This window comes from Balaenoptera physalus (genome assembly GCF_965194825.1).
Source record: "Balaenoptera physalus genome assembly, chromosome: X".
Classification (NCBI taxonomy): Eukaryota; Metazoa; Chordata; class Mammalia; order Artiodactyla; family Balaenopteridae; genus Balaenoptera; species Balaenoptera physalus.
The window spans coordinates 69,211,732-69,238,421 of NC_138903.1; the positions used below are offsets into that span (position 1 = coordinate 69,211,732).

The following is a 26,690-nucleotide window of genomic DNA, read 5'->3' on the forward strand; positions in this document are numbered from 1 at the left end:
GGCCTGGACTTTGTTTGTTGGGAATATGCATATTTTAATACTGCTGTACTTGCCTGAGATTTATAAATTCAAAAATTATTTTTAGATTATTTCTAGTTTCCTCAATATACAAAAATGTTACACCAAAATCTTTTTTATGCTTTCTCTTTCCTTGCAATAGTTGGGCTTATACTTTTAGAAAAGGATGATGCTAATACATCAATTTTAAGTATTTTTTCTTCTAACTCAGCCTATTTCTATCTCCTTTTCTGAAAGTTTTCTTCCCATAAAGTTTTCTCTATTAAGAGCATAGACAAAATACCCAAAGTGACTCAATTTAAGGGTAGGATATACGCTATTACCAAAGATCAGAGTAAGTTAAAAAAATATTAAAAATAGATATATAAATACACATGTGCAGATAAGAATTAACACAGCAAGCCTGAGTCTGCTGTCCTTCAAAAGGTCTATTTGCAAGTTTGGCATGTAACTAGCATCTAGGAACTTGGATTTGGGGAAGGTTTCCATCTTTCCCAGAACAGTTAAGAGTGGCTCACTGTGCCTAAACTCTCTATACAAACAATGTGGTTTATGCCAAACACTGGATTTCCTTCTGGGAGACTGGAATTTTGGTGTGTGCTAGGCAGAGGATCCCTGCGTGACTACCAATAAAAGCCTTGGACTCCTAGTCACAGGAGAACTTCCTTGGTAGACAACATATAACACATGTTGTCACAATTTGTTGCTGCAGGAATTAAGCTTGTCCTGGGTGATTCCACTGAGGACTCTTGGAAGCTGAAGCCTGGATTCCTTCAGACATCGCCCCATGTGTTTTCCCTTTGTTTCCTTTAGTGTAATATGTCATAGCCATGAGTCCAACTATATGCTGAGTCCTATGAATCCTAGCAAATACACAATACACAAGTCACAATATACATTAATGCTATGTACTATGTATATATAAAACTTATATTCAATGGAATATTACTCAGCCATAAAAAGAAATGAAATTGAGTTATTTGTAGTCAGGGGGATGGACCTAGAGTCTGTCATACAGAATGAAGTCAGTCAGAAAGAGAAAAACAAATACTGTATGCTAACACATATATATGGAATCTAAAAAAAAAAAAAGATTCTAATGAACCTAGGGGCAGGACAGGAATAAAGATGCAGACGTAGAGAATGGACTTGAGGACACGGGGAGGGGAAGGGTAAGCTGGAACGAAGTGAGAGAGTAGCACTGACATATATATACTATCAAACATAAAGTAGCTAGTAGGAAGCAGCCGCATAGCACAGGGAGATCAGCTGGGTGCTCTGTGACCACCTAGAGGGGTGGGATAGGGAGGGTGGGAGGGAGACGCAAGAGGGAGAGGATGTGGGGATATATGTATACATATAGCTGATTCACTTCATTATACAGCAGAAACTAACACATGATTGTAAAGCAATTATACTCCAATAAAGATGTTAAAAAAAAAAAACTTTAGAGACTACAGAAATTCAAATGAGCCTAAAAATGTGAAATATTATTCTTACATACAGGCTTTATACTTCTCAGTAACAGTGGTTCTGGCTACAAACCAAAGGACAGTCATTAGATGTAGGCAATAGAACAGTTAGATAACAGTACAGTTATACTCTGTGTTATGAGCCATACTTGTACACATAAGTAGAAATAAACAAAAAAGCCATTATTAATTATGTCAGATAATAAATAATTTACTTAAATAGATATTTGGCTTAAAATGCTAAAGCCAGTAATCTTTCTTCAATGTAAAATAAACTAAAACAACCACTCTTCCATCATATAACTGTGCTCATTTCATGAGTTTAAAAAAAGTAAAAAGATTAAAAATTACTTACCTTTTTAATCTTGGCCTTTTCAGCCTTTTCTTCTTTATCACATTTCTTGGCATTCCTATTAAGTTCTTTTGCAGCAAACTTCAAGTTAAATAGGTGTTCTGAAATTATATGTTAAGGTTTTAAAAAAAAAAGTCATTTCCCAACCTAACTACCTGAAAACAAGATGTTAAAATTATAAAACTTATAAGATTATGCTATTTAAACCAAATATTCACAAAGTATTTGAGGAAACAGAACAATTTTTATCTCTTCCACATTTGTTTTCTGTTAAAATTAAGTTAATTATTTTAAGAAATAATTTTAGAAGAAAATAAGAAAAAGAAATAAATAAAACTTAAAAATTTTAAGAAACCTAATTATTTCTATTAAAACAAACTTATGGTTATCAAAGGGGAAAGGTGGGGGGAGGGATAAATTAGGAGTTTGAGATTAACATACACACTACTATATATAAAATAGATAATCAACAAGGACCTACTGTATAGCACAGGGAACTCTACTCAATACTCTGTAATAACCTATATGGGAAAAGAATCTGAAAAAGAATATATGTATAACTAAATCACTTGGCTGTACACCTGAAACTAACACAACACTGTAAATCAACCATACTCCAATATAAAATTAAAATTTTAAAAATTAAAGTAATGGCAAGAAAGATTAATTACAAAGGGAAAAAGAACAACTTTATAGTAGAGAAATCTGGCAGATACCACCTTACCAAGGATAATATCACCAGTAATAAAACATTTCAACACCATTTACCTTCTGAAATGATGAACTGGAAAGAGTACAGCATACTTATATGGTGGTGTTGTCAAAAACATAACCTCAATTTACTCCAGAGAAACCGTCAGGCAATCCTGAACTGAGAGAGACATTCTATGTAAGATATAACTGACCAGTGTTCTTGTCAAGTGTCAAGTTCGTGAAAAGCAAAGAAAGACTGAAGAACTGTTACAGAATGGAGAAGACGAAGGAGCCATGCCAACTAAATGCAATGCGTGATTGGATTCTGAAACAGAAAAAGGACATTAGGGGAAAAACTGGTGAAATCCAAGTAAGGTCTGTAGTTTAGTTAATATTGTAGTAATGTGGATTTCCTTTGGTTGATGATTATGTTCATGTAAGGTGTTAACATTAGGAGAAGCTTGGTAAAGGGAATAAAAGAAATCTCTGTACTATTTTTGCAATTTCTCTTTAAGTCTAAAACTATTTTAAGATTAAACATTTTTAATTAAAAACGACAAAAATATAATGGGAATAAGACCCAAATAAGCAATACCACAAATCTTCCATTTTCATGACACAAGCAAAAACAAATATGAAGTAATGCACATGAATCTGACAAAGCAATGTGGATTATTTCAAAACCAACTGCTTTGTATCATGATTAAATCACTATTAAGAATGATTCTATGTGTTTTCTGCCCTTTAGAAAAAGGTAAAATCTATTTTTTTTTAAACCCTGATTCTATATTTCTTTGGCACATTTATAAAGGATGCAGGGTTCATTTTTTTGAAAGGCACACATACACTATATAGTTTAAAGAGCTAACTGTTGGTTTGATTATATCACTATCAGAAAATAAGTATTATTCGATTATTTACCAAAGCTAAACCATAAATTAACCTTGTTCATCTCTCAAAGGCTTCATGGTTCTAATTTAACACCTTATATTTATGGATAATGAGAGGGATAACTTGCTACCGTGAGTATTTTTCATCAACAACAGATATAACTAGAATTGTTAAGAAAATAAGTATATGTGTATGAATTTCTGGGTAGTTTTAATGTGTCATATACGTTACATTTTAAAGTAAGATTTATCAATTTCAGCTAGGTAACTGAGAAAATTATAGCTCCTTTTATAAATAGGGTTTTTAACCTAAGCACTACTGATATTTTGGGCTAGATAATACTTTGTTGTGGGGGATGTCCTATGTATTCTATGAAGTTTATCAGCATTCCTGGCCTTTACCCACTAGATGACACTAGCAACCCCTCTGTTCCCCGAATTACAACAACAAAAATGTCTCCAGACATTGTCAAATGCTACCTGGGGAGGGGGGCAAAATCGAACCCTGCAGAGAATCTGAATCACTGAGATAGATGGAAATAAAGGAAAAAGTAATGAATTTTTTATTTTTCAAATCATCTCCCAAATAGGATTGCTGTCTCTGTAGAAAAAGTCACTATTGTTAAAAGCTGAATTAAGAAGCCAACTATTTTAGATGAATTCATATAATTTATATATTCATTGTTGTTTTTAAAGAATGATTTCAGTTTCCCTTAAACCTGAAATTTACTACAAACTGCAAATACTGAGGACTGACTACTGAATGCCTACTATAGCCAACTCTAATTTAATATTAATGGTTAAGAATGATCATGATATAAAATATTAGCCAAAAATATTAATAGGAGATCCATTGCAAAAGTCCATTTAATACCATAAAGCTTTTCCCCCTTCATCCTAAAAATACATTAACCACTTCCATTAATATGGAGGCCTACACATTTATAAAAACACCTTGAAATACTGGATAAACTACAACAAATGCCCTTTTAAATACAGAGCTTACATTGTAAAAATGGAAGGAAAATCCTCAGGAGACAGAAACAAGGAGGAAGAAGTAAATATCAGTAGTAGGTAAGCACTGAAGCCCCTGAAGACAAAGCCCCCTATGGAGCCCACTAGATGAGATGCTGGAAATGAATTTTCTGAATAAACCTAGAACCTTGAAAGCTACAACATTAGCATAAGGGTGAGATAGAAAGAAGTCTTATCAGCTGGCAAAGGAAGAAGAGATGACAAGGTTAACTGTCATTATGGGCCTTGGCTCACAGCTGGGGGTGGAGCAAACTAGATAAAAGAAAATTAGACAAAGCTGAGGAGAAAATTAGCAAACCGACTATAGATCTGAATTAAGATTGCAGTGAAAAAATAAGGTTAATATGAAAGAGAGGACAAGAAATAAAGAAAACAGAATAAAAAGGTCTAATATCTGCAATACCACAAAGACATAATAAAGACAATATGCAAAATGTTACATTCAAAGAGATAATACTTGAGAATCTTCCATAACTGATGAGAATAAAATCTTTAGACTCAAGAAGCACAAACAAACAAAAAATCAAACAAACAAAAAAACAATCCCAAGCAGGACATATAAAAATCAATCCAGAGAGGCAGAGTCAAGATGGTGGTGTGGGAAGACGTGGAGTTAGCGTCTCCCCATAACTAGGGAGCCTGCCGGCCGCTGGTGGGGGATTCTAATGCCCAAGGAGATGGGAGGAACCCCAGAGTGAACCAGCTTGCAGGATCTTGGTTCGCAAGCCTGGGGTTGGGCGGAAGCTACTGCAGTGGGAGCTCTGAGTCTGAACCACTGGACTAACAGAGAACCTCAGACCCCAGGGAATATTCATAGGAGTGAGGTCTCACAGAGCTCCCCATCTCAGCACCAAGACCCATCTCAGCTCTACCCAGTAGCCTACAAACTCCAGTGTTGGAAGCCTCAGGCCAAACAACCAGTAAAACAGGAGCACAATTTCACTCAAAAAAAAAAGGTAAAATAAAATAAGATGGCAAAAAGTATGCCACAGATGAAGGAGCAAGGTAAAAATCTACAAGACCAAATAAATGAAGAGGAAATGGGCAATCTACCTGAAAAACAATTCAGAGTAATGATAGTAAAAACGATCCAGAATCTCAGTAATAGAATGGAAGCACAGATTGAGAAAATTCAAGAAATGTTTAACAAAGATCTAGAAGAACTAAAGAACAAACAAACAGAGATGAACAACACAATAACTGAAATGAAAAATACACTAGAAGGAATCAATAACAGAATAACTGAGGCAGAAGGATGAATAAGTGAGCTGGAAGACAAAATGGTGGAAATAACTGCTGAGGAGCAGAATAAAGAAAAAAGAATGAAAATAATTCAGAACAAGCTCAGACACCTCTGGGACAACACTAAACGCAACAACATTTGAATTATAAGGGTCCCAGAAGGCAAAGAGAAAATGAAAAGGTCTGAGAAAATATTTGAAGAGATTATAGTTGAAAACGTCCCTAACATGGGAAAGGAAATAGTCACCCAAGTCCAGGAAGCACAGAGAGTCCGATACAGGATGAACCCAAGGAAAAACACACCAAGACACATATTAATCAAACTAACAAAAATTAAATTCAAAGAAAAAATATTAAAAGCACCAAGGGAAAAAAAAATAACCTATAAAGGAATCCCCATAAGGTTATCAGCTGATTTTTCAGTGGAAACTCTGCAGGCCAGAAGGGGGTGGCAGGATATACTTAAAGTGATGAAAGAGAAAAACCTACAACCAAGATTACTCTACCCAGCAAGGATCTCATTCAGATTCAATAGAGAAGTCAAAAGCTTTTCAGACAAGCAAAAGCTAAGAGAATTCAGCACCACCAAACCAGATTTACAACAAATGCTAAAGAAACTTCTCGAAGCAGGAAACACAAGAGAAGAAAAAGACTCACAGAAACAAACCCAAAACAATTAAGAAAATGATAATAGGAACATATACATCAATAATAACCTTGAATGTAAATGGATTAAATGCCCCAGCCAAAAGACACAGACTGGCTGAATGGATACAAAAACAAGACCCATATATATGTTGTCTACAACAGACCCATTTCAGACCTAGGGACACATACAGACTGAAAGTGAAGGGATGGAAAAAGATATTCCATGCAAATGGAAATCAAAAGAAAGCTGGAGTAGCTATACTCATATCAGATAAAATAGACTTTAAAATAAAGACTGTTACAAAAGATAAGGAGGGACAGTACATAATGATCAAAGGAACAATCCAAGAAGAAGATAAAACAATTATAAATGTTAATGCACCCAACATAGGAGCACCTCAATACATAAGGCAAATGCTAACAACCATGAAAGGAGAAATTGACAGCAACACAATAAGAGTAGGGGACTTTAACACCCCACTTAAACCAACGGACAGATCATCCAAACAGAAAATAAATAAGGAAACTCAAGTTTAAATGACACAATAGACAAGATAGATCTAATTGATATTTATAGAACATTCCACCCCAAAGTGGCAGAATACACTTTCTTCTCAAGTGCACACGAAACATTCTCCAGGATAGATCACATCTTGGGTCACAAATCAAGCCTCAAAAAATTTAAGAAAATTGAAATCATATCAAGCATGTTTTCTGACCACAACGCTATGAGATTGGAAAACAATTACAGGAAAAAAAATTGTAAAAAACACAAATACAAGGAGGCTAAACAGTGCACTACTAAATAACCAAGAGATCACTGAAGAAACCAAAGAAGAAATTTAAAAAATACATAGAAAAAATTGACAATGAAAACACGATGACCCCAAACCTATGGGATGCAGTAAAAGCACTTCTAGGAGGGAAGTTTATAGCAATTCAATCTCACCTCAAGAAAAAAGAAAAATCTCAAATAAACAATCTAACCCTACATTTAAAACAGCTAGAGAAAGAAGAACAAAGAAAACCCAAAAACAGTAGAAGGAAAGAAATAATAAAGAACAGAGCAGAAATAAATGAAATAGAAATGAAGAAAACAATAGCAAAGATCAATGAAACTAAAAGCTGGTTCTTTGAGAAGATAAACAAAATTGATAAACCCTTAGCCAGACTGATCAAGAAAAAAAGAGAAGAGAAAAAAAAAGAGAGAAAAAATAAATAAATTAATTAAAAAAAAAAAAAAGAAAAAAGAGAGGGGATGCAAATCAATAAAATTAGAAATGAAAAAGGAGAAATCACAACTGACACTGCAGAAATACAAAGGATTATAAGAGACTACTACAAACAACTATATGCCAATAAAATGGACAACCACGAAGAAATGGACACATTCTTGGAAAGGTACAATTTTCCAAGACTGAACAAGGAAGAATTAGATAATATAAACAGACCTATCACAAATAATGAAATTGAAACTGTAATTAAAAATCTTCCAACAAACAAAAGTCCAGGACCAAATGGCTTCACAGGTGAATTCTATGAAACATTTAGAGAAGAGCTAACACCGATCCTTCTGAAACGCTTCCAAAAAACTGCAGAGGGAGAAACACTCTCAAATTCATTCTACAAAGCCCCCATCACCCTGATACCAAAACCAGAAAAAGATACCACAAAAAAAGAAAATTATAGACCAATATCACTGATGAACATAGATGCAAAAATCCTCAACATAACACTAGCAAACAGAATCCAACAGCACATTAAAAGGATCATAAACCATGATCAAGTGGGATTTATTCCAGGGATGCAAGGATTCTTCAATATACACAAATCAAACAATGTGATACACCACATTAATAAATTAAGGAATAAAAACCATAGGATCTTCTCAATAGATGTAAAACAGCTTTTGACAAAATTCAACAGCCATTTATGATAAAAAATCTCCAGAAAATGGGCATAGAGGGAACATACCTCAACATAATAAAGGCCATATATGACAAACCCACAGCAAGCATCAAACACAATGGTGAAAAATTGAAAGCATTTCCACTAAGATCAGGAACAAGACAAAGATGTCCACTCTCACCACTCTTATTCAACATAGTTTTGGAAGTCCTGGCACAGCAATCAGGGAAGAAAAAGAAATAAAATGAATACAAATTGGAAAAGAAGAAGTACAACTGTCACTGTTTGCCAATGACATGATACTATGCATAGAAAATCCTAAAGATGCCGCCAGAAAACTACTAGATCTAATCAATGAATTTGGTAAGATTGCAGGATACAAAATTAATGCACAGAAATCTCTGGCATTCCTATACACCAACAATGAAAAAACACATAGAGAAATTAAGGAAGCACTCCCATTTACCACTGCAACAAAAAGAATAAAATACCTAGGAAAAAACCTGCCTAAGGAGGCAGAAGACTGGTACTCAGAAAACTATAAAGCTCTGATGAAAGTAATCAAAGATGACATAAACAGATGGAGAAATATACCACGTTCTTGGATTGGAAGAATCAATATTTTGAAAATGACTATACTACACAAAGCAATCTACAGATTCAATGCAATACCTATCAAATTACTTATGGCATTCTTCACAGAATTAGAATAAAATATCTTACAATTCATATGGAAACACAAAAGAACCCGAATAGCCAAAGCAATCTTAAGAAAGAAAAACAGAGTTGAAGGAATCAGGCTCCCAGACTTCTGACTATACTACAAAGCTATAGTAATCAAGACAGTATGGTACTGGCACAAAAACAGAAATATAGATCAATGGAACAGGATAGAAAGCCCAGAGATTAACCCACGCACATATGATCACCTTATTTTTAATAAAGGAGGCAAGAATATACAAAGGAGAAAAGACAGCCTCTTCAATAAGTGGTGCTGGGAAAACAGGACAGCTACATGTAAAAGAATGAAATTAGAACACTACCAAACACCATACACAAAAATAAACTCCAAATGGATTAAAGACTTAAATGTAAGACCAGACACTATAAAACTTTTAGAGGAAAACATAGGAAAAACACTCTTTGACATAAACCACAGCAAGATCGTTTTTGACCCACCTCCTAGAGTAATGGAAATAAAAACAAAAATAAACAAAGGGGACTTAATTAAACTTAAAAGCTTTTGCACAGCAAAGGAAACCATACATAAGACAAAAAGACAATCCTCAGAATGGGAGAAAATATTTGCAAATGAAACAACAAAGGATTTATCTCCAAACTATACAAACTACTCATGGAGCTCAATATCAAAATATCATACAATCCAGTTAAAAAATGGGTGGAAGACCTAAATAGACATTTCACCAAGGAAGACATACAGATGGCCAAGAGGCACATGAAAAGATGCTCAACATCACTAATTATTAGAGTAATGCAAATCAAAACTACTGTGAGGTATCACCTCACACCAGTCAGAATGACCATTATTAAAGAAGCTAGAAACAATAAATGCTACAAAGGGTGTGGTGAAGAGGGAACCCTCCTACACTGTTGGTGTGAATGTACACTGATACAGCCACTACAGAAAACAGTATGGAGGCTCCTTAAAAAACTAAAAATAGAACTACCATATGACTCAGCAATCCCACTACTGGGCATATACCCTGAGAAAACCATAATTCAAAAAGAGACATGCACCCCAATGTTCATTGCAGCACTATTTACAATAGCCAGGACATGGAACCAACCTAAATGTCCATCGACAGATGAATGGATAAAGAAGATGTGGCACATATATACAATGGAATATTACTCGTCCATAAAAAGAGACGAAACTGAGTTATTTGTAGTGAGGTGGATGGACCTAGAGTCTGTCATACAGAGTGAAGTAAGCCAGAAAGAGAAAAACAAATACTGTATGCTAAAGCATATATATGGAATCTTAAAAAAAAATGTTACTGATGAACCTAGTTGCAGGGCAGGAATAAAGAGGCAGACATAGAGAATGGACTTGAGCACATGGGGTGGGAGGGTGAAGCTAGGGCGAAGTGAGAGTAGCATCGACATATACACACTACCGAATGTAAAATAGTTGGCTGGTGGGAAGCATAAGCATAGCACAGGGAGATTGGCTCGGTGCTTTGCAATGACCTAGAGGGGTGGGATAGGGAGGATGGGAGGGAGGCTAAAGAGGGAGAGGATATGGGGACATGTGTATGCATATGGATGATTTGCTTTGTTGTATAACAGAAACTAACACAGTATTGTGAAGCAATTATACTCCAATAAAGAGCTATTAAAAAATAAAAAATAAATCCTAAAAAAAAAATCAATCCAGACTTAGATATATCATAGCGCACCTCAGAATACCAAATACTAAAATATTTAAAAGAGCCATAGTGGAAATTCAGATTATTTATAAAATAACTAAAGATCAGACTGAGTAGGATTTCAAATAAAATGCTAATGTAACTTCCAAAGGATGTACAGCAGATTCTCATTCTTCATGTTAGTTATGTTTCATGAAATCACTGCAAATAGGGAATTAATGAGTACAGAAACATTTCTCCTAAGGAAAATGCAGGATTAGGTTCCTGCGAGTCTCTGGTCAAAACATTTTTGTCAACCTATGAATACATAACCTTGTTTTATGCATATTTTTGTTTTAACACATCTTACTTAATATATCTTGCTGACTCTGTAACATTGAATTCATGGCAAACAGCATTATAACTCATGCCTGAAAGAAGCTTACCTAACACACATATACTCTCCATAAGGCACATCACAGTCTTGCACTTCAGAACACAATACAGCACTTAAACACTACACTTAGAGATTAGTGAAATCACCAACAAAAAGTACAAAAAATGCAAAAAAAAAAAAAGTGGCACTTGACAAAGTGAAAAAGACACTCCTTTAAAGTATGAGAGCTGAAGTAAAAAGGCAGAGCATCATATTGTTCACCCTTAACTGGGAACGTGCTCCTTTGTCCACTCAAATTTTTCACTGCCTGAGCATGTCCATGAATAACCTTGAAAGCATAGCAAGGAATGATTTCAGGTTAAAAAAAAATTATAGTGAGTAGGTAAATTTGCAAACACAGAATCTGAGAATAATGATGACTAAATAAGGATGACTGAATGTACTTCACAAAAATCAAAATTATGTCTGACATAATGAAAGGTTTAGTGAGCACAGAGACTGGTAAACACAGATAAATCCAGAGAAATACTGACTATAAGATAATCATAATGTCTAATTTTGGAGATTAGACAGGCAGAACAAACATAGACAATAAAAGCATGTACAACAGAGGATGGGGTGACAAATTATATGTTTAAAAATCCAAGAAAAAAGTTTCTAATTATTTAGAAATTAAATTAACTATGCATGTAAAAATGTGAAGGGTACTGCTAAGGAAATAGCATGTACCTTCTAAAATAGTAAAGGGAAAAATGGGGTAAACCACTTAATAAATCCAGAAGAAAGTAGCAAAAGAGAAGTGAATCACAGAGAAAACAGGATACACAGAAATCATAAAATATCAATAAAAAGAAACATCCTCAAAATGTCAGGATGGATTAAAAAATAATGAAACAAATTATAAATATGTGCTTTAAACAGGACTTTAAATCACTTAAACAGAAAGGCTGGATGTAAAAAGACAGAAAAAAATTATACCAGACAAATACTAACCTAAAAAAACAGTTGTAGCTTTATTAGTATCAATCAAAACAGACTACCTAAAAGCAGCATTAGAAAGTTTTTAAAAGTAGGGATCACTATAAAATGATAGAAAGTAAATTCACAAATTGTTGAAATAATTCTAGATTTCCACGTTCCTCCACATAGCCTCAAAGTGTGTTTGTATGTATATATATAAAACTGGCAGATAAAATTATTAATCTTGGTAGATTTTAATAAAATTCTCTAACTGACAAAACTAAGAATATAGAAGTTACAAAAGACCCGATTAAGAAGCTTAATTTAAAAATTAACATATAGAGAATTATAGTGAAACCTGTGCCCAATAATTTGAGAATACACATCATTTACAAGCATATGACACATGAAAACTGATCATACCCTGGGCCATAAAGCAAATATGAAATAATAGATATCAGACAAACCTACTGTCTAACCACAACTCAATAATGAATTAATTAATATAGGAATTTACTTCACAATTTTTCTGTAAGAATCTAAAACTCTTTTAAGATTAAAAGTTTATTATTCTTTTTATTTATTTATTTTGACTGTGCTGGGTCTTCATTGTGGCACGCGGGCTCAGTAGTTGCATCACATGGGCTTAGTTGCGGTATATGGGATCTTAGTTCCCTGACCAGGGATTGAACCCAGGCCCCTTGCATTGGGAGTGCGGAGTCTTAACCACTGGACCACCAGGGAAGTCACCTAAAAGTTTATTTTAAATACGCATATATCTATATCTATATCTACAGTAAGTCCCCTACATACAAACCTTCAAGTTGCAAACTTTCAAAGATGCGAACGTGCGTTTGCATGTCCAATCACGTTAGTTCATGTCTCTGGTGTACATTCTCATGTGCATGCATCCTCTACAAGTGGTTGTGCTTTGTGTACTTTACAGTATTATATAGAGTACAGTAGTACAATATCTTTACTTCAAGCTAGATCTGCAAGAGGACGACTTCATTGAACTCCTTGCTGTGCAACAAGAGGAGCTTACTAATGAAGACTTTATGGAATTGGAGGCCCAGAGAAAGGGCAAAGAGAGACAAGAGGAAGAAGAAGTAACTGAAGAACCGAAGAGATTCACGACGCAGGTAATGGCAAGGGGATTTCTTTATTTGAGGAGTCACTGTTAGTTTTTGAGGCACAGAACCCAAACGTAGAATGGTACACGAAGGTTGCGGCAGCCATTCAGAATGCAATCCGGTGCTACTGTGTCATCTATGATGAGAAAAAAAGAGCTACTACCCAGATATTACTGGATCGTTTTTTCAAGAGGGTAGATAGAATTGAATCCAACAAGGAACCAGAACCTGTGCCATCAACGTCAGGCGTGAGTGAAATTGCAGCTTGCCTTCCATCTCCTATTGCTGATGATCCTTCAGCTCTACCATCTCCCACCTCCAGTCACTCTTCTTGCCTGTTCACTCGATGCCAGCCCCTGTATGCCAGCTGTTGTACTGTACTACTATACTTTTCAAGGTACTGTACTGTAAGATTAAAAATGTTTTATTTTTTGTGCTTGTTTTTTATGTATTATTTGTGTGAAAAGTATTATAAACCTATTACAGTAGAGTATTATATAGCCAATTGTGTTAGCTGGGGACCTAGGATAACTTTGTTGGACTTACGAACAAATTATACTTAGGAACTTGATCTTGGAACAGAACTCACTCGTATGTAGGGGACTTACTGTATTTGGAAAAGACTATATATATGGATTTAAGAATTTATTTTTTTAATTTAAAAATAGACTTGAATGACAATGAAATGAGTGGAATGTGGCTTGTGGAATGTAAAGCTAATGCCATACTCAGATGGAAATTTCTACCGTTAAAAACTCACAATAGAAAGGAAGGTAGGCTAAAAATTAACTCGATAAGCATTCATCTCACAAAGTCAGGAAAACAAGAATAAATCCGAAGGAAGTATAAGAAAAAAACTCAGAGGGAAAAAATAGAAACAGATATATAATCGAAAGGATCAAAAAGTTTAAAATTGAGTTCTCTGTAAATAATAATAACATTTACTTACCTCTACAGAAAGCAATTAAGGAAAAAGACAAGGCATAAACAAAGTGTAGAAATAAAAATGGAGAAATAACTGCAGATAAAGTTACTTTAAAATAATAAATTATGAACACTATGCCAAAAATTTGGAATTAGACAGAATGGACCATCATATAACAATATTTCTGAAATGAACTAAAAACAAATAAATAGAATTCTAAATTATTGATTCAATATGCTAAAATATTTTAACATATAAACAAAGTAATTAATTAACAACAGTCACAGGTCCAAATGGTTTTACTGGTGCACTGCATCAATCATTTGAGAAAAAAGCAATTCCTATCTTATACAAACTCTTCCAAAGAATAGAAAATATAAAGAACACTCCTTAACTTTTGATACCTAAATCAAAAAAAGGATACTATATATTAATGGACACATAGACTAAACTCACTTATGAACAGAGAGGCAAAAATACTAAACAAAATATTAGCAATGAAGCAATATTCCCTCTCACCCCCATGGAATTTTTGCATGCAGTTTTAATGAATGAACATAAGACTATCACTTCAATTAATTACTCTGAATTGTAGCTGCCAAGACTTTAAAAACATCATGTAACAATGTTCTGAAAACAGTTACTTTCATCATTCAGAATCAAAATGTGGGGACCAAGAACAAAATTTTTATTCAAGCAATGTATTAAAGATACCTCATACTCATGATGGACTTAGCCTAGAAATACAAGGATGGTTTAACATTAAAAAAATCCATCTATGTATTTTAACCACATTAGGAGGTCAAAGAAGAAAACACAGATGATAATCTCAGCATATAAAGAAAAAACATTAAATAAAATCCAGTATTTGATGTATTCATCAAACCAACTTTCAGATGAATAGTTCATGACCAAACTTCTACTAAACTAGGAATGGAAAAAAAACACACAAAAAATTCCTTAACCTGAAAATATATCTATCAAAAACTAGAGCAATCATCATCCATAACAGTGAATAATTAGAATTTCTTTTAAAATCAGTACAGTCATCCCTCTGTATCCATGGGTTTGCATCTGCAAATAGAGGGCCAACTAAGAGATTTGCACATCTGCAGCTTTGCATATCTGCGGTGGGGGGGGGGGTGTTGGAACCAATCCCCTGCAGATACCCAGGGATGACTGTAACAAGAAAGTGATCATTTTATATATATATATATATAAATTAAGCATTGTTCTGGAGTCCTACCAAGCATGATAAGAAAAATAAAAGGTATATAGATTACAATGGAAATCATCAAAGAATCATTACTTGAAAATACCCATAGTCTCCAACCCAGCAATCCCACTCCTAGGTATATACCATAGAGAAACTGTCCCCAGCTGACACAGGAAATATGTACAAGAATGATCATAGCAGTATTGTTTATAATGACAGAAAACCATGGAAACAACCTACCTAAATATTCATCACTAAATAGAATAGATAAATTGTGTGATATTTCTACAATAAAGCAATTATACTCCAATAAAGATGTTAAAAAAAAGTACAGATGTTAAAAAAAAACTACATAGAGGTGAAAGTGAAAATGACATAATGAATGAATCTGAAGAATCATCTTGAATAAAAAAGAAAACAGTATACCACACACATAAAATTGGAAAATATGCAAGACATTAATTATATCCTAAGAATGTACATGTATGTGGTCAAATATAAACAAATGCATGGAAATGATAAATATGAACTTTTAGACAGTGGTTGCCTTTGGTGGGGAAATAAGGGAGATGAGTTGGTAATGTTTTATTTCTTAAGCCCAGTGGCAGGTAACTGGTCTTTTATTCTTTTTTGTACTTGCTCTTGGGGGGGTGAGGGTTAAAATTACATGATTTTTGTAAAAAATTCATTTCAAATAAAAGGTTAGATTAAGAGTTTATAGTCCTGTTCCATGAGATGGTATCTTTGCAATTTAAAAAAGAGGGTTGCTTGAAAATTAAAAGAAAAAACCCAAAAGCATGTATTAAATAATAGTGGTCACAAAGCACAGAGCTGATCTCCCTGTGCTATGCGGTTGCTTCCCACTAGCTATCTATTTACGTTTGGTAGTGTATATATGTCCATGCCACTCTCTCACTTTGTCACAGCTTACCCTTCCCCCTCCCCATATCCTCAAGTCCATTATCTAGTAGGCCTGTGTCTTTGTGACCACCTAGAGGGGTGGGATAGGGAGGGTGGGAGGGAGGGAGATGCAAGAGGGAAGAGATATGGGAACATATGTATATGTATAACTGATTCACTTTGTTATAAAGCAGAAATTAACACACCATTGTAAAGCAATTATACTCCAATAAAGATGTTAAAAAATAATAATAATAATACTGGTATATGGACAATGCTGTTAGGAATGTGTAGTAGTATTATAACTTGGATACGTTGAACCTCTTTGTGCTTGATATAAATTTAATATAAAATAGCTGGTCTCCAAGGCTGTTTTCATACATTCTGGTCCTAAATTTTAAGTATACTCTGTGGAAACACTAATTTGAAATTTACAGTGTCAGTAGCTACTTACTCTGTATTCCCATGTTACTTTATATTTGATGTACTTTTCTGTATTTCATTATAATTCTTTGTTTACATGTCTACTTCTTTAACTAGACTATGGACACCCTGAGAATAAGGATGAATCCTAATTATCCTTATACCATCAGCTTAGTGCAGTGATTAACAGAAGTACTCAAAAGTTTTAAGTAAATGAATAGTAGAAAAAATGTTTTGCAATGGTACCTGATATACTGGGGAAAAAGCATCACTGATGTTGGGCAAGAGGACTCATTTACACATATAAGCTTATGAATAAGTTTATACTAATACAATGATGTTTATTTCTATTGTATATTAGGATTCTACATGATTCCATTCAGGAAAAAAAAGGGCTCTGTGGCTAAGAGTGAGAAAACCAATGTCATAGCAGATCCCAGACTTTTTAAAAAATCCTTGGACTGGTATAATTAACAGAAAGAATAGAGCAACACCAAAAATGTAGGAAGGAGAGTCTCACAGTAAAGGATGACTTTTAAAATTGAATACATTTGGCTTTGGAAAATACTTTTTACATGGTCTCTTCTTATTTTTCTCATTTTGACTCATAAATATAGTATAAAGCACATGATTCCATAGAGGAGGACTACATATCTTAGACTACCACCCTTGCCAAATATATTCATATGTGTCTATGTATCCCAGGCAACCTGTAAAACCAGTGTTTTTCTGATGATGTATCTTTTGTCCTAGGCCAGAAATCAAAACACTCCTGGGTCTAAAACATTGCCTCTAACTCTCGGGTACCTTCTACAACCAAGGTATGCGATTCTTAAATTCAGGTGCCTGCTATTCAAATAATCACCTTCTGTATACACTACAATAAGTGAATATCCTCTATTGCTAATGTGGAAAATAATGGCGTTGATTCACTCACTAAATTGAACTATGAATCAGAGTTGATATACTGTGAAATATTTTAGATATTTTAGTTGGCTGTAAATCCTTGGAGTATTTTTCTATTTGGAAAAAATAACACTGGCAGAATAATCTCCTTCACTGACTAATCATAAATTCAATTTGGCAAAGTGGTTGCTATTAAGACAGTATTTCTTTTTCTTTGCCAACTGAAAAGACAATGACTGAAATACTTTATTTTTGATGGATTGAAGGTTTAGAAAGGCTGAACAGTAATACATATTAACATGTACAGAATAATGCATAAGGCCCTAAACTAGATCTTGGGTAATCCCAGGCTCCAGCAACTTGTGCTTCAGTGATGATGGCCTCCACCAGTTACCTGACTCTGTGTCTTCACATACAGTTCCTTTGCCCAGTGTACCCTTCTTCCTCCCCTCCCTACCGTCTTCCTCTTAACCACTATGAGGTTTATCACACACCACCATGCTTGCTTTTTTGCTAACATAAACACTGACTCTGAAAAATTGGTCTCAAAGATCTCCATTAATGACAATAGGTTTCCCTCCTCCTGCCAAAATCCATGCAAAAGCAAAACACTAACTCTCTTAGCCCTTGGGATTGATAAATAAGAAAATCAATGAATCATCTGAACAATTATTTCAAATTTTCAGAAAGTAGTATTCCCTACCTTCTAACTCTATAAAATTAAAATTTAAAACATTACATCATACAGGTGTACCTCTTAATAGGAAATATATCTATGAACTAGACTTGTCTTCGAGAAAATCTAAGCTAGGTCCTCCTTAAAGTGATTGTGTTGATTCATGGTTTTCCAAACTCTTTTAAAAGCAAAAATCTCAAATGGAATGTCAATATATAGAAAGAGTAGCTCTGCATAACCCTAGGACTCGATCAAATATAACTGAAGTACACTGTAAGTTCTGGAGGCACTATGGAAACGTGAACACACCAGAGACTTTGGAGCCGAGCCCAGATTCTTTACACTTACAAGCTCTGTAGCTTTCTTAGCTTTAATTGCCTGTTCTATAAAATGAGGACAATACCACCCATCTTCCAGGGTTGTTTTGAGGTTCTGAGATGATATATAAAATCCCCAGCACAAAGTTTGGTACACAGTAGATGTTCAATAAATTGTCATTACCACCTCATGATTTAGATAAGTCACCTATCTTAACTGGGCAATATGGCTAGTCAGGGAATAAAAAAATCCCAATGTGTCTTTAAAACATTCTATGTTGGGCTTCCCTGGTGGTGCAGTGGTTAAGAATCTGCCTGTCAATGCAGGGGACACGGGTTTGAGCCATGGTCCAGGAAGATCCCACATGCTGCAGAGCAACTAAGCCAGTGCACCACGACTACTGAGCCTGCACTCTAGAGCCCGTGAGCCACAACTACTGAGCCCGCACATCACAACTACTGAAGCCCACACACCTAGAGCCCGTGCTCCGCAACAAGAAAAGCCACTGCAATGAGAAGCCCGCACACCGTAACAAAGAGTAGCCCCCTCTCTCCACAACTAGGGAAAGCCCACGCGCAGCAATGAAGACCCAACACAGCCAAAAATAAATAAATAAATAAATTTAAAAAGAAAAAAAAAACATTCTGTGTGATTTCTTTCAATAGCAATTACACTGCTGACAGGCAAAGAGGAGAAATCAGCTATGCCTTAATAGATTATTGCTTTAAAATTTAAATAAATAACAATTATTAGGGTTCCACATATTTATTATGCATACAGAAGGAAACCTTGCTCTAAGATTTCAATCTGCTTCAAGAAAAATGGTTAGTCAGTTTACTAGCAGAAATTCATCGTAGAACTCTTACGTCCTGCCTACCTCTCTGAAGTGGGTGGAGCAACACAAAGGGAAAGTAAGTTATCCCAACATAGTAGGGCAGAAAGCTATTTGATTCCAAGTGCCAACAGTAGGATTTTACAATCCTTTACATAGAAGTAAATGTTGAAAACAAAGAAGGTAAGATGAAGGAATAAGAATGTTCTACTAGCACCTGCCTGCTCCAGAATAAAGCAGTGGTGCCATACCATAGATGGTTATTCATACATTTGATGAGAAAAAGTGGCATTATATACCCAACTTTCCTCTTTTTCAGCTCCCAGCATCTTAATCATCCCTTGTGTATGTCTGGGTGGTAGAGTTTGGGAACACAGAAACTCAGGGAGATCTTCAGAATTGAAAGAAACCTTAGAGATCGCTTGTCAACGTCCCTCATTTTACAGATGTGAAAACTGAAGCCTAGAGATGGGTAACTAACTGTGAATAGAAGAACAAGAAGGAATTCAAAGCCAGCTCAACTCTTATTTCTCTTTTTTGCATTTTAACTTTCATAGTGAATTGCTCAGAACTGATCCTCAAATAGCATCAAATGATGAATGATAAGCATTCCTTACATAAAATACTCCTTGTAAGACAACATTCTACTAGCAAGCCAGGACATACATTATAAGACTACTGTCAGGTGACAATATCTAAAAAAACAAAATTTGAACTATTATTAATATCTTGGTTAAAAAATCACAATACATTTGTCAACACTAGCAAAGCCTCAGAGACTCTGATCTGTAATTCTGCTTTAGGATGTAAAGCCATTCACAATGGAGAGCATTTTTAAGGTAGCTGGCAATTTTTGCCTATAACATAGTCTCATTTGTCTAGGTGACTACAAAAGGAGACAATGATACCAGTCCACTTCACAACATCCCTTTCTTTACTCTTATGTCTACAGTACCTATTATCTACTTCGTTGCTTCTCAACCTTTTTCAGGTTAGAATCTCCTAGAGAAAGAGATGTCAGCGACAAATATTTTCCCCAGGAAAAGACACATTGCCATACAGCATAAACTAACATGATATTGTAAAGCAACCATACTGTAATAAAAATTTAAAAAAATAAATAGTTTGGCTATTCCATCAAGTTGTTTAAAATGATATTGGATCTAATCCAACATAACTTCAGTGTATCTAACTGCCCAAAGACAGAAGTCACAATTACCATGCTAATTCAATTGTGCTGGCACATTTATTCTTCTTACATACTGTAACAATGAGATTTCTGCATTTCAAATAGGTGACAAATAAATGTTACTCAAGTTTCAGTTCAAGTTATTTATTTATGAAAGACAGGTCTGAGTCCATATGTCATTTTCTTCCTCTATACTCAAAGGAAAAGGTCTGGATTCTAAAAAAAGGACCAAGAGAACTAATCACTGCCAGACGGTATGAATGAAGTCCTCACTTCCTTTGATGGACTTAAGAGTAGTTATAGTTCATTTTTGTTATGTATTAAACTACTGATAATAGTACCATTAATTTTAATTATAGTCAGGCATACATACTTTTCAGTGAAAGAAAATTAGTAACTATCTTGTTATTGGAAATCACATAAAGTAGGTTTTTAGGTGAGCAAAAGTAACTTGCATTATTAAAGTAGGAAATAAAAGCAGTTTTAGAGCTATTACCTCAAACCCTTCCAAAAGATCTGGCGAAAAAGATAGCAATTTGTACTCTACTTCTTAATACTTAACATGTTCAAAACTTCATAATTTAGTAAGCCCTTACATTTCATTTTATCTTCACAAGAGCTTTATAAGGCTGGCAGGTCAGTTAGTATGTTTACAGATGAGTAAACATTGCATGACAGAAGCTATATGAGTTGTTCTAACTCACATGTTTCTTAAAAGGCAGAACTGGGATTGGAAATTGATCTTCTGACTCATAATCCAGTGCTCTTTCTTTTATGATGGTGCTTTAATAAAAATCATCTAACACAACTACACTTCTATAAATTATATCCTTTAAACTGGGCCTTTTAGTCATCTACTCTGTTCATGAAATGACCTATTTCTGCACCTCCACAAAGGTTCACATTTTATTCTTGGTTTAACTTGGCCAGTTCAGCACCAAATATGTTACCAATATTCTCAGTACAGTTTACATAATTTAATCCTCTCACCAAATGTCTTTCTATATTTCAGACTTACAAATTAATGAATGAAAATAGTTTCAATATGAGCTATCAAAGAATTTCTATGACCCACATTTTGTTATTTTGCCATGTTTCATTCAATAGCAAGATATCAAACTACTCTATTTCTGTAATGCCAATTTCTGGAAGAAGGACATCGACATGGAAATCCTGTGATGGTATTTCACTTGTGAAAAACAATCTCATCCTTCTTCAATTCAGAGCTTCGCACAGCTTGGTTCCTAACCTCGAACTCATTGCTTAAGTGGTAACAGGTGCAACTGATGGATTTTTGTGGCTTTAGGAAACTATGAGTTTCCTCACGTGCTAAATCAGATTATTAGCAAGCAAGCGATCAACTTAGTTCGGAGGGCTGGTATTAAGAACTCATTACCAGTCACCTCCATCCAGAAAAAGGAAGAAGTTCCACAAAAACTATTTGCCCTCGTTACCCATTCAAAACCTATACCTCTGCCCCAAACCTCTGGCAAACTGTCACCTGTTTCCACACCACTCTCCTTCGATTTTTCAGAAGTGGATAAATTCACTGAAAGAACAGGTGACAGTAGCCTTCAACAAGGGAGGGTTCGTGTTCAGTAATCTTCTCAAAGCAGCCCCACGTCCCCTGATTCAGGATGGTTGCGGCTACCAGGAAAACAACAACAAACAAAACAAAACAAGCTGCCAGCGCCTACCAATCCGAGTCAGAACCCTCACCCCTCCTCAACTAGACCTAAAAGGTCACCACCAGGCACCTTCCAGGGCCCCAGGCCCTCCTCTCCCCCACCTCTTTAAGCCCTAACAGCAGCTTTTCAGAAGGAAAGGATACTCTCCATATTCGACATGGTCCCACGACTTTTCTTGGGAGGCGACAGCCAGAGGCAGCGGCAAGGATTTGACGGCAGTGCGCTTGGAGCGCGACTCCAGTCCTGAGCTGCTGCCGGCCTGACTCCTACGTCCGCAATCCCACTTCCAGTTTCTGCGCGAGGAAGGCGGGGGTGGGGTGGGGGTGGGGGGATGGAGCCGTCTGCGTCCGAGGGGCGGGGCTGGAGCAAAGCCAAAATGGCTGCCGCTCTGAGGGGCGGTTAGGGCGTGTTGCAGTCGCTTCCGGGCGTTGGGGGTTAGAGGGCAAGCGGTTAAGCCCCTCCCCCTCGTGTCCTTAGCTGCACCCTAGCCTAACCGGCGCCTAACGGTTTTCGTCACCCAGCTGACCGTCTAGTTATTTCTTTTGTCCTCCTCCAAACTCTCTTTAACCTTCTGCCCCACCTCTTCCCTCAGATTTCACACTATCCTTGACCCCTCACTTTTGTTCTCAGAGCTTGTCTTACGGATGAAGGAAAAAGGTATAGGGCTTTTAAAGTACTTAAAAAAAACGTTATAATCGTATGAAATAAGGGATTAGCGGGGTTGGTAGTTTTGAGTTGTGAGGTTCAATTGAAGTGTTAAAAAGGATCATGATCCTAAAGTTTTAGGTTAGATGGGGAGGACGAAAAAAGTAAGCCTAGGTTTAAGAGGTGAAGTTGCTGTGAAATATATATTCGTAATAAATAGTTTATTATTATTATATAATAGATGGTGTAAAATATGAAAATTACTACCAAATCTTTAATGGACGGGAGGTTAATAGAAATGCTAAATAGCGGTTAGCATTTATATGTGAGTTATTAATATATCCAAAGGTAATTTATTAGACGCTGAATCTCTAGATTTATGGGAAGGAAGGGGATCTTTGGCGTTGGTGTCGCTGCATTTCAATTCAAAACTCTTAGACATTCCAGGAAAGAGCTAAGAGATACTACTTTGGGGGGAAAAAATAGCTAGAATAATTATACCCTTATGAAGGAATTTTATAAGCTTGGCGTTAAAATTTTTCTTATCGTTAATATTTAAATATGTGGGGAAAATAATGAGTAAATAATTGGCTAAGCCTCTTTTTATCTTTAGGAGCATTTCCTATTGAAAACTAAAATGGTTCAAAAAGCTAGTGTTTTACTCTTTTGTGTTGACTATTGGTAGGCTTCAAACTTATCGAATTATAAACACTTAATGCTGGAAAAACCTTTTTGAGTATAGTTCTGGGGAAGAACAATCTGTAAACCACTTCCATAGGTGAAACTGTATAAAGATTTTTATTTATATCTCTCCATATGTATATATTTGGGACGCAAGATTTACTTTTATGGAGACAGACAAAAGTTGACAGATTTCATTATTGTTTCATCACTTTCCATACTAGGTAAACCAGTAACTGTATTTCACAGTTTGAGAATTCTTTTTTTGGTAAAAAGGTAAAAAAAAATGTTTTAAAAAGTTCGTCCCTAGGTTTTTAACATGTGTTAACACAGCTCTTTCAATAAATCCACATGTTGACAGAACAATCCACTAAAGCTTAAGCATTTCCAAGTTTTATGTATTTTAGTTATATTCTTTTTTTAAAAGAATAAGCTTTTTTTAAAAGTGTTTTTAAAGTGTTTTTGCATATTGTAGAACTTCTTAGATTGGGATCAGGTTTTTAGTAAAGTTAAAATCTGAAGAGATTTGTTCAGTTAGGAAATTTGTTATTGCTGTCCATCTAAAGTAAAAAAAAAAAAAATACATAGCCTATATCTTTGATTTACTAACCAGTTAGAAGATTAAGAAGTTGTTTTTATTTTTATGAGTTCTAAACTAATTTTTACTCCAAAAATTGCCCTCATATTATTCCTTGGACATCTTATTTCTTAAAGTTAGATTTAGTAATTTTTTTGATCTTAGGCACAGTAATAGAACTATTTAATGTATATGCATATTCAGTTGTAACTGCTGCTGTTGAAAGCAAGGAATTGAAATCTGTTAAAATCATAAACTTGTTTTATGGCAGAGCAAATATATTACAGAGAAAGGAAATACATCAAATTTTAATTGTTTTTAGTAAACATTGAATGCCTATAAAATAATATTTGTAAAACATGAGTACAGAATAAACAAAAGCAATACAACAACCTCCTGTGACTTATCACCCATTATGAGAAAAGAAAATTACCATTCCCTATAAATTCCCTTATGTACTCCTTTCCTAATCACATTCCTTTCCTTCCCTCTTTCGAGGCAACTACTGTCTCGAATTTATATATAATTTCTCTGTTTTTTTAATAGTTTTACCAATAGTATTTGCATCCCTAAACAATATGTTCTTTAGCGTTGCATGTTTTTGAACTTTGTGTAAATGAAATCATAATTGTTTTTCTTTCTTCTTTGACTTGCTTTTGTAACTCATCATAATGTTCCTTATTTGTGTTACTACATGTAACCATAGTTCATTCATTTTCACTGAAATAGAGTATTCCACTGTATGAATATATCATAATTTATTCATCTATTCTCCTGATGATGGTTATTTGGGTTGTTTCCACATTAATATAACCTCTAAGAATATATTGGTGTTATATTAACACATACTCTGATTAAACACTAAGATCAATAACTTATTTTAGTCTCCTAAACATGTTAGTATGAAATATGGAAATGTTTAGTTTATCATAGTGATGATTAAGGTTAGTGTTTTTAAAGCCAGATGTGGTCTTTAAAACTATAATTTTACTCTCTCACCCTAGGCACAATTATTCATTCATTGTTCATTGTATTTAGTCATATTTCCTGTTGTTTTAGGTTATCTTAGATATTGGCTTTGTTTCTTCCACTCTACCAGATTTAGTAATACCACCTACCCTGTCTAACCTAGATAGGCAACTAACTTTTTCTTCTTTCACTCTTAGAACAGGGCTATAGTGATAAAAATGATAGGTATAGGACCTCCCAAACTGTTCTTTTGGGACTTAGTTAACTCTAAATAAGAAGGTTTAACTGAAACAACATAAGTCACATATTGATAAACTCAGATATGGTAAAATTCACCTATTGAAACTTAGGTGTGTTTTAAGAGATCTTGAATTTTTACTGAGATAATTGAGATGTAAAGAACCAATATAGTGTCTTAACTCAGCAGCTATTGAATGTGTTAAACTTCAGCATGAATAAAGCTAATGTGGTAATTATAATTCCCCCAGGAAATTGAGTTATTTTCATGATTCTTCATTCTTAGTTCTCTAAATATTTTGCAATCCATTGTATTACAAAGAACATGCTTTCCTTTTTAAAGTTAAAAACATTTATAAAACAATTGCAGTTGAAATTTAAATTACTTAATTTTTAAAATTTAATTTAGGTTGTTTTGTGACAACACAACAACGTTTTTGTTATATTTTAGCAAACAATTTCAAGATGATTAGAAAATTAAATGGTACATGACAGTTAAACTTTCCTTGAAGTAGAAAGAAAGGAATACATCAGAAAAGAGAATGGTGCATTATATAGTACCTCTCAAACTTTAGTGTTCTTGTTAAAAATACAGATGGTTGGGCCTCACCTCTATAGATTCAGAGGAATAAGTTTGGAGCAGGGCTCAGAAGTCTATATTTTGTGTCTGTTTGTGTACTGGAAATGAAAATTCTAATATAGAGAAATATAAATCTTATTATACTGCCTAAAATAACTCAATTTGGATGGAACTTCATGGTTTACAAAGTGCTTCTTATACACCATTTCGTTTGATACTTAAAGTAACCTGAGGCAAACTGGCAGGCATTATTATCCTTTTTACCAATTAAAAAAAAAGAGAGAAAAACAAAGCTCAGAGAGATTATATGATTTGCCTAAGCAAGTTTTGAGCAAATGGAGTCTGTATTCAATTCAGGACCCTTTGATTCCTAATCCAGTACTTTTGAATGCACGTAGCAGATTGGCAAGGAGGAATTATAAATAAGACCACTTCTCCTTGCTTTCTATAGCTCAAGTACCCATTTAGCATAAGAGTAAAATGAAGAATTATTCCAGCTGGCTGGCAGTCTTTCTAATTTCTATAAGCAGAGTATTCAGTTTCTTGGAAATCCTAGCAAGGTGTAAAGGAGGGTCTTTCTGTTCATAATGGAAAAACTATTTTCCTAGGCAGACAAAGAACACCTTGCTGGTTTCATTGTTCTCCTCTTTTTTATTTGATTTTCAAAATTTCATGGTCTAGCACTCTTCAAGTGGCAGGTAAAAGAGATTAGAGCTATAGACGAGGTAAAGCTCTTTTAGCTGAGGCAAATAGAAGACGAGGTGGGAATAGAAGTTTAAAGACAAGAGGAATTGGTTTGAGTGGCTGCCAT

At 34.8% G+C, this 26,690-nt stretch overlaps 1 protein-coding gene and 1 long non-coding RNA gene across 2 annotated transcripts in view; both read right to left on the bottom strand.

Moving 5' to 3' along the window:
- Window positions 1-22,484, bottom strand: part of LOC309653091 (charged multivesicular body protein 1B2) — a 44,639-nt gene extending 22,155 nt beyond the window's left edge. Inside the window, exons 1-2 of the mRNA XM_082447472.1 lie at window positions 22,334-22,484; window positions 1,846-1,943 (exon numbers count right to left, since the gene is read on the bottom strand). Of these exons, the coding sequence (XP_082303598.1) occupies window positions 1,846-1,943; window positions 22,334-22,349 (114 nt within the window). The 5' untranslated portion in view covers window positions 22,350-22,484. The remainder of the gene's footprint in view (window positions 1-1,845; window positions 1,944-22,333) is intronic.
- The window catches only part of LOC309653147, a 425,233-nt gene that overhangs the window by 228,139 nt on the left and 170,404 nt on the right, over window positions 1-26,690 (bottom strand). The window lies entirely within an intron of this gene.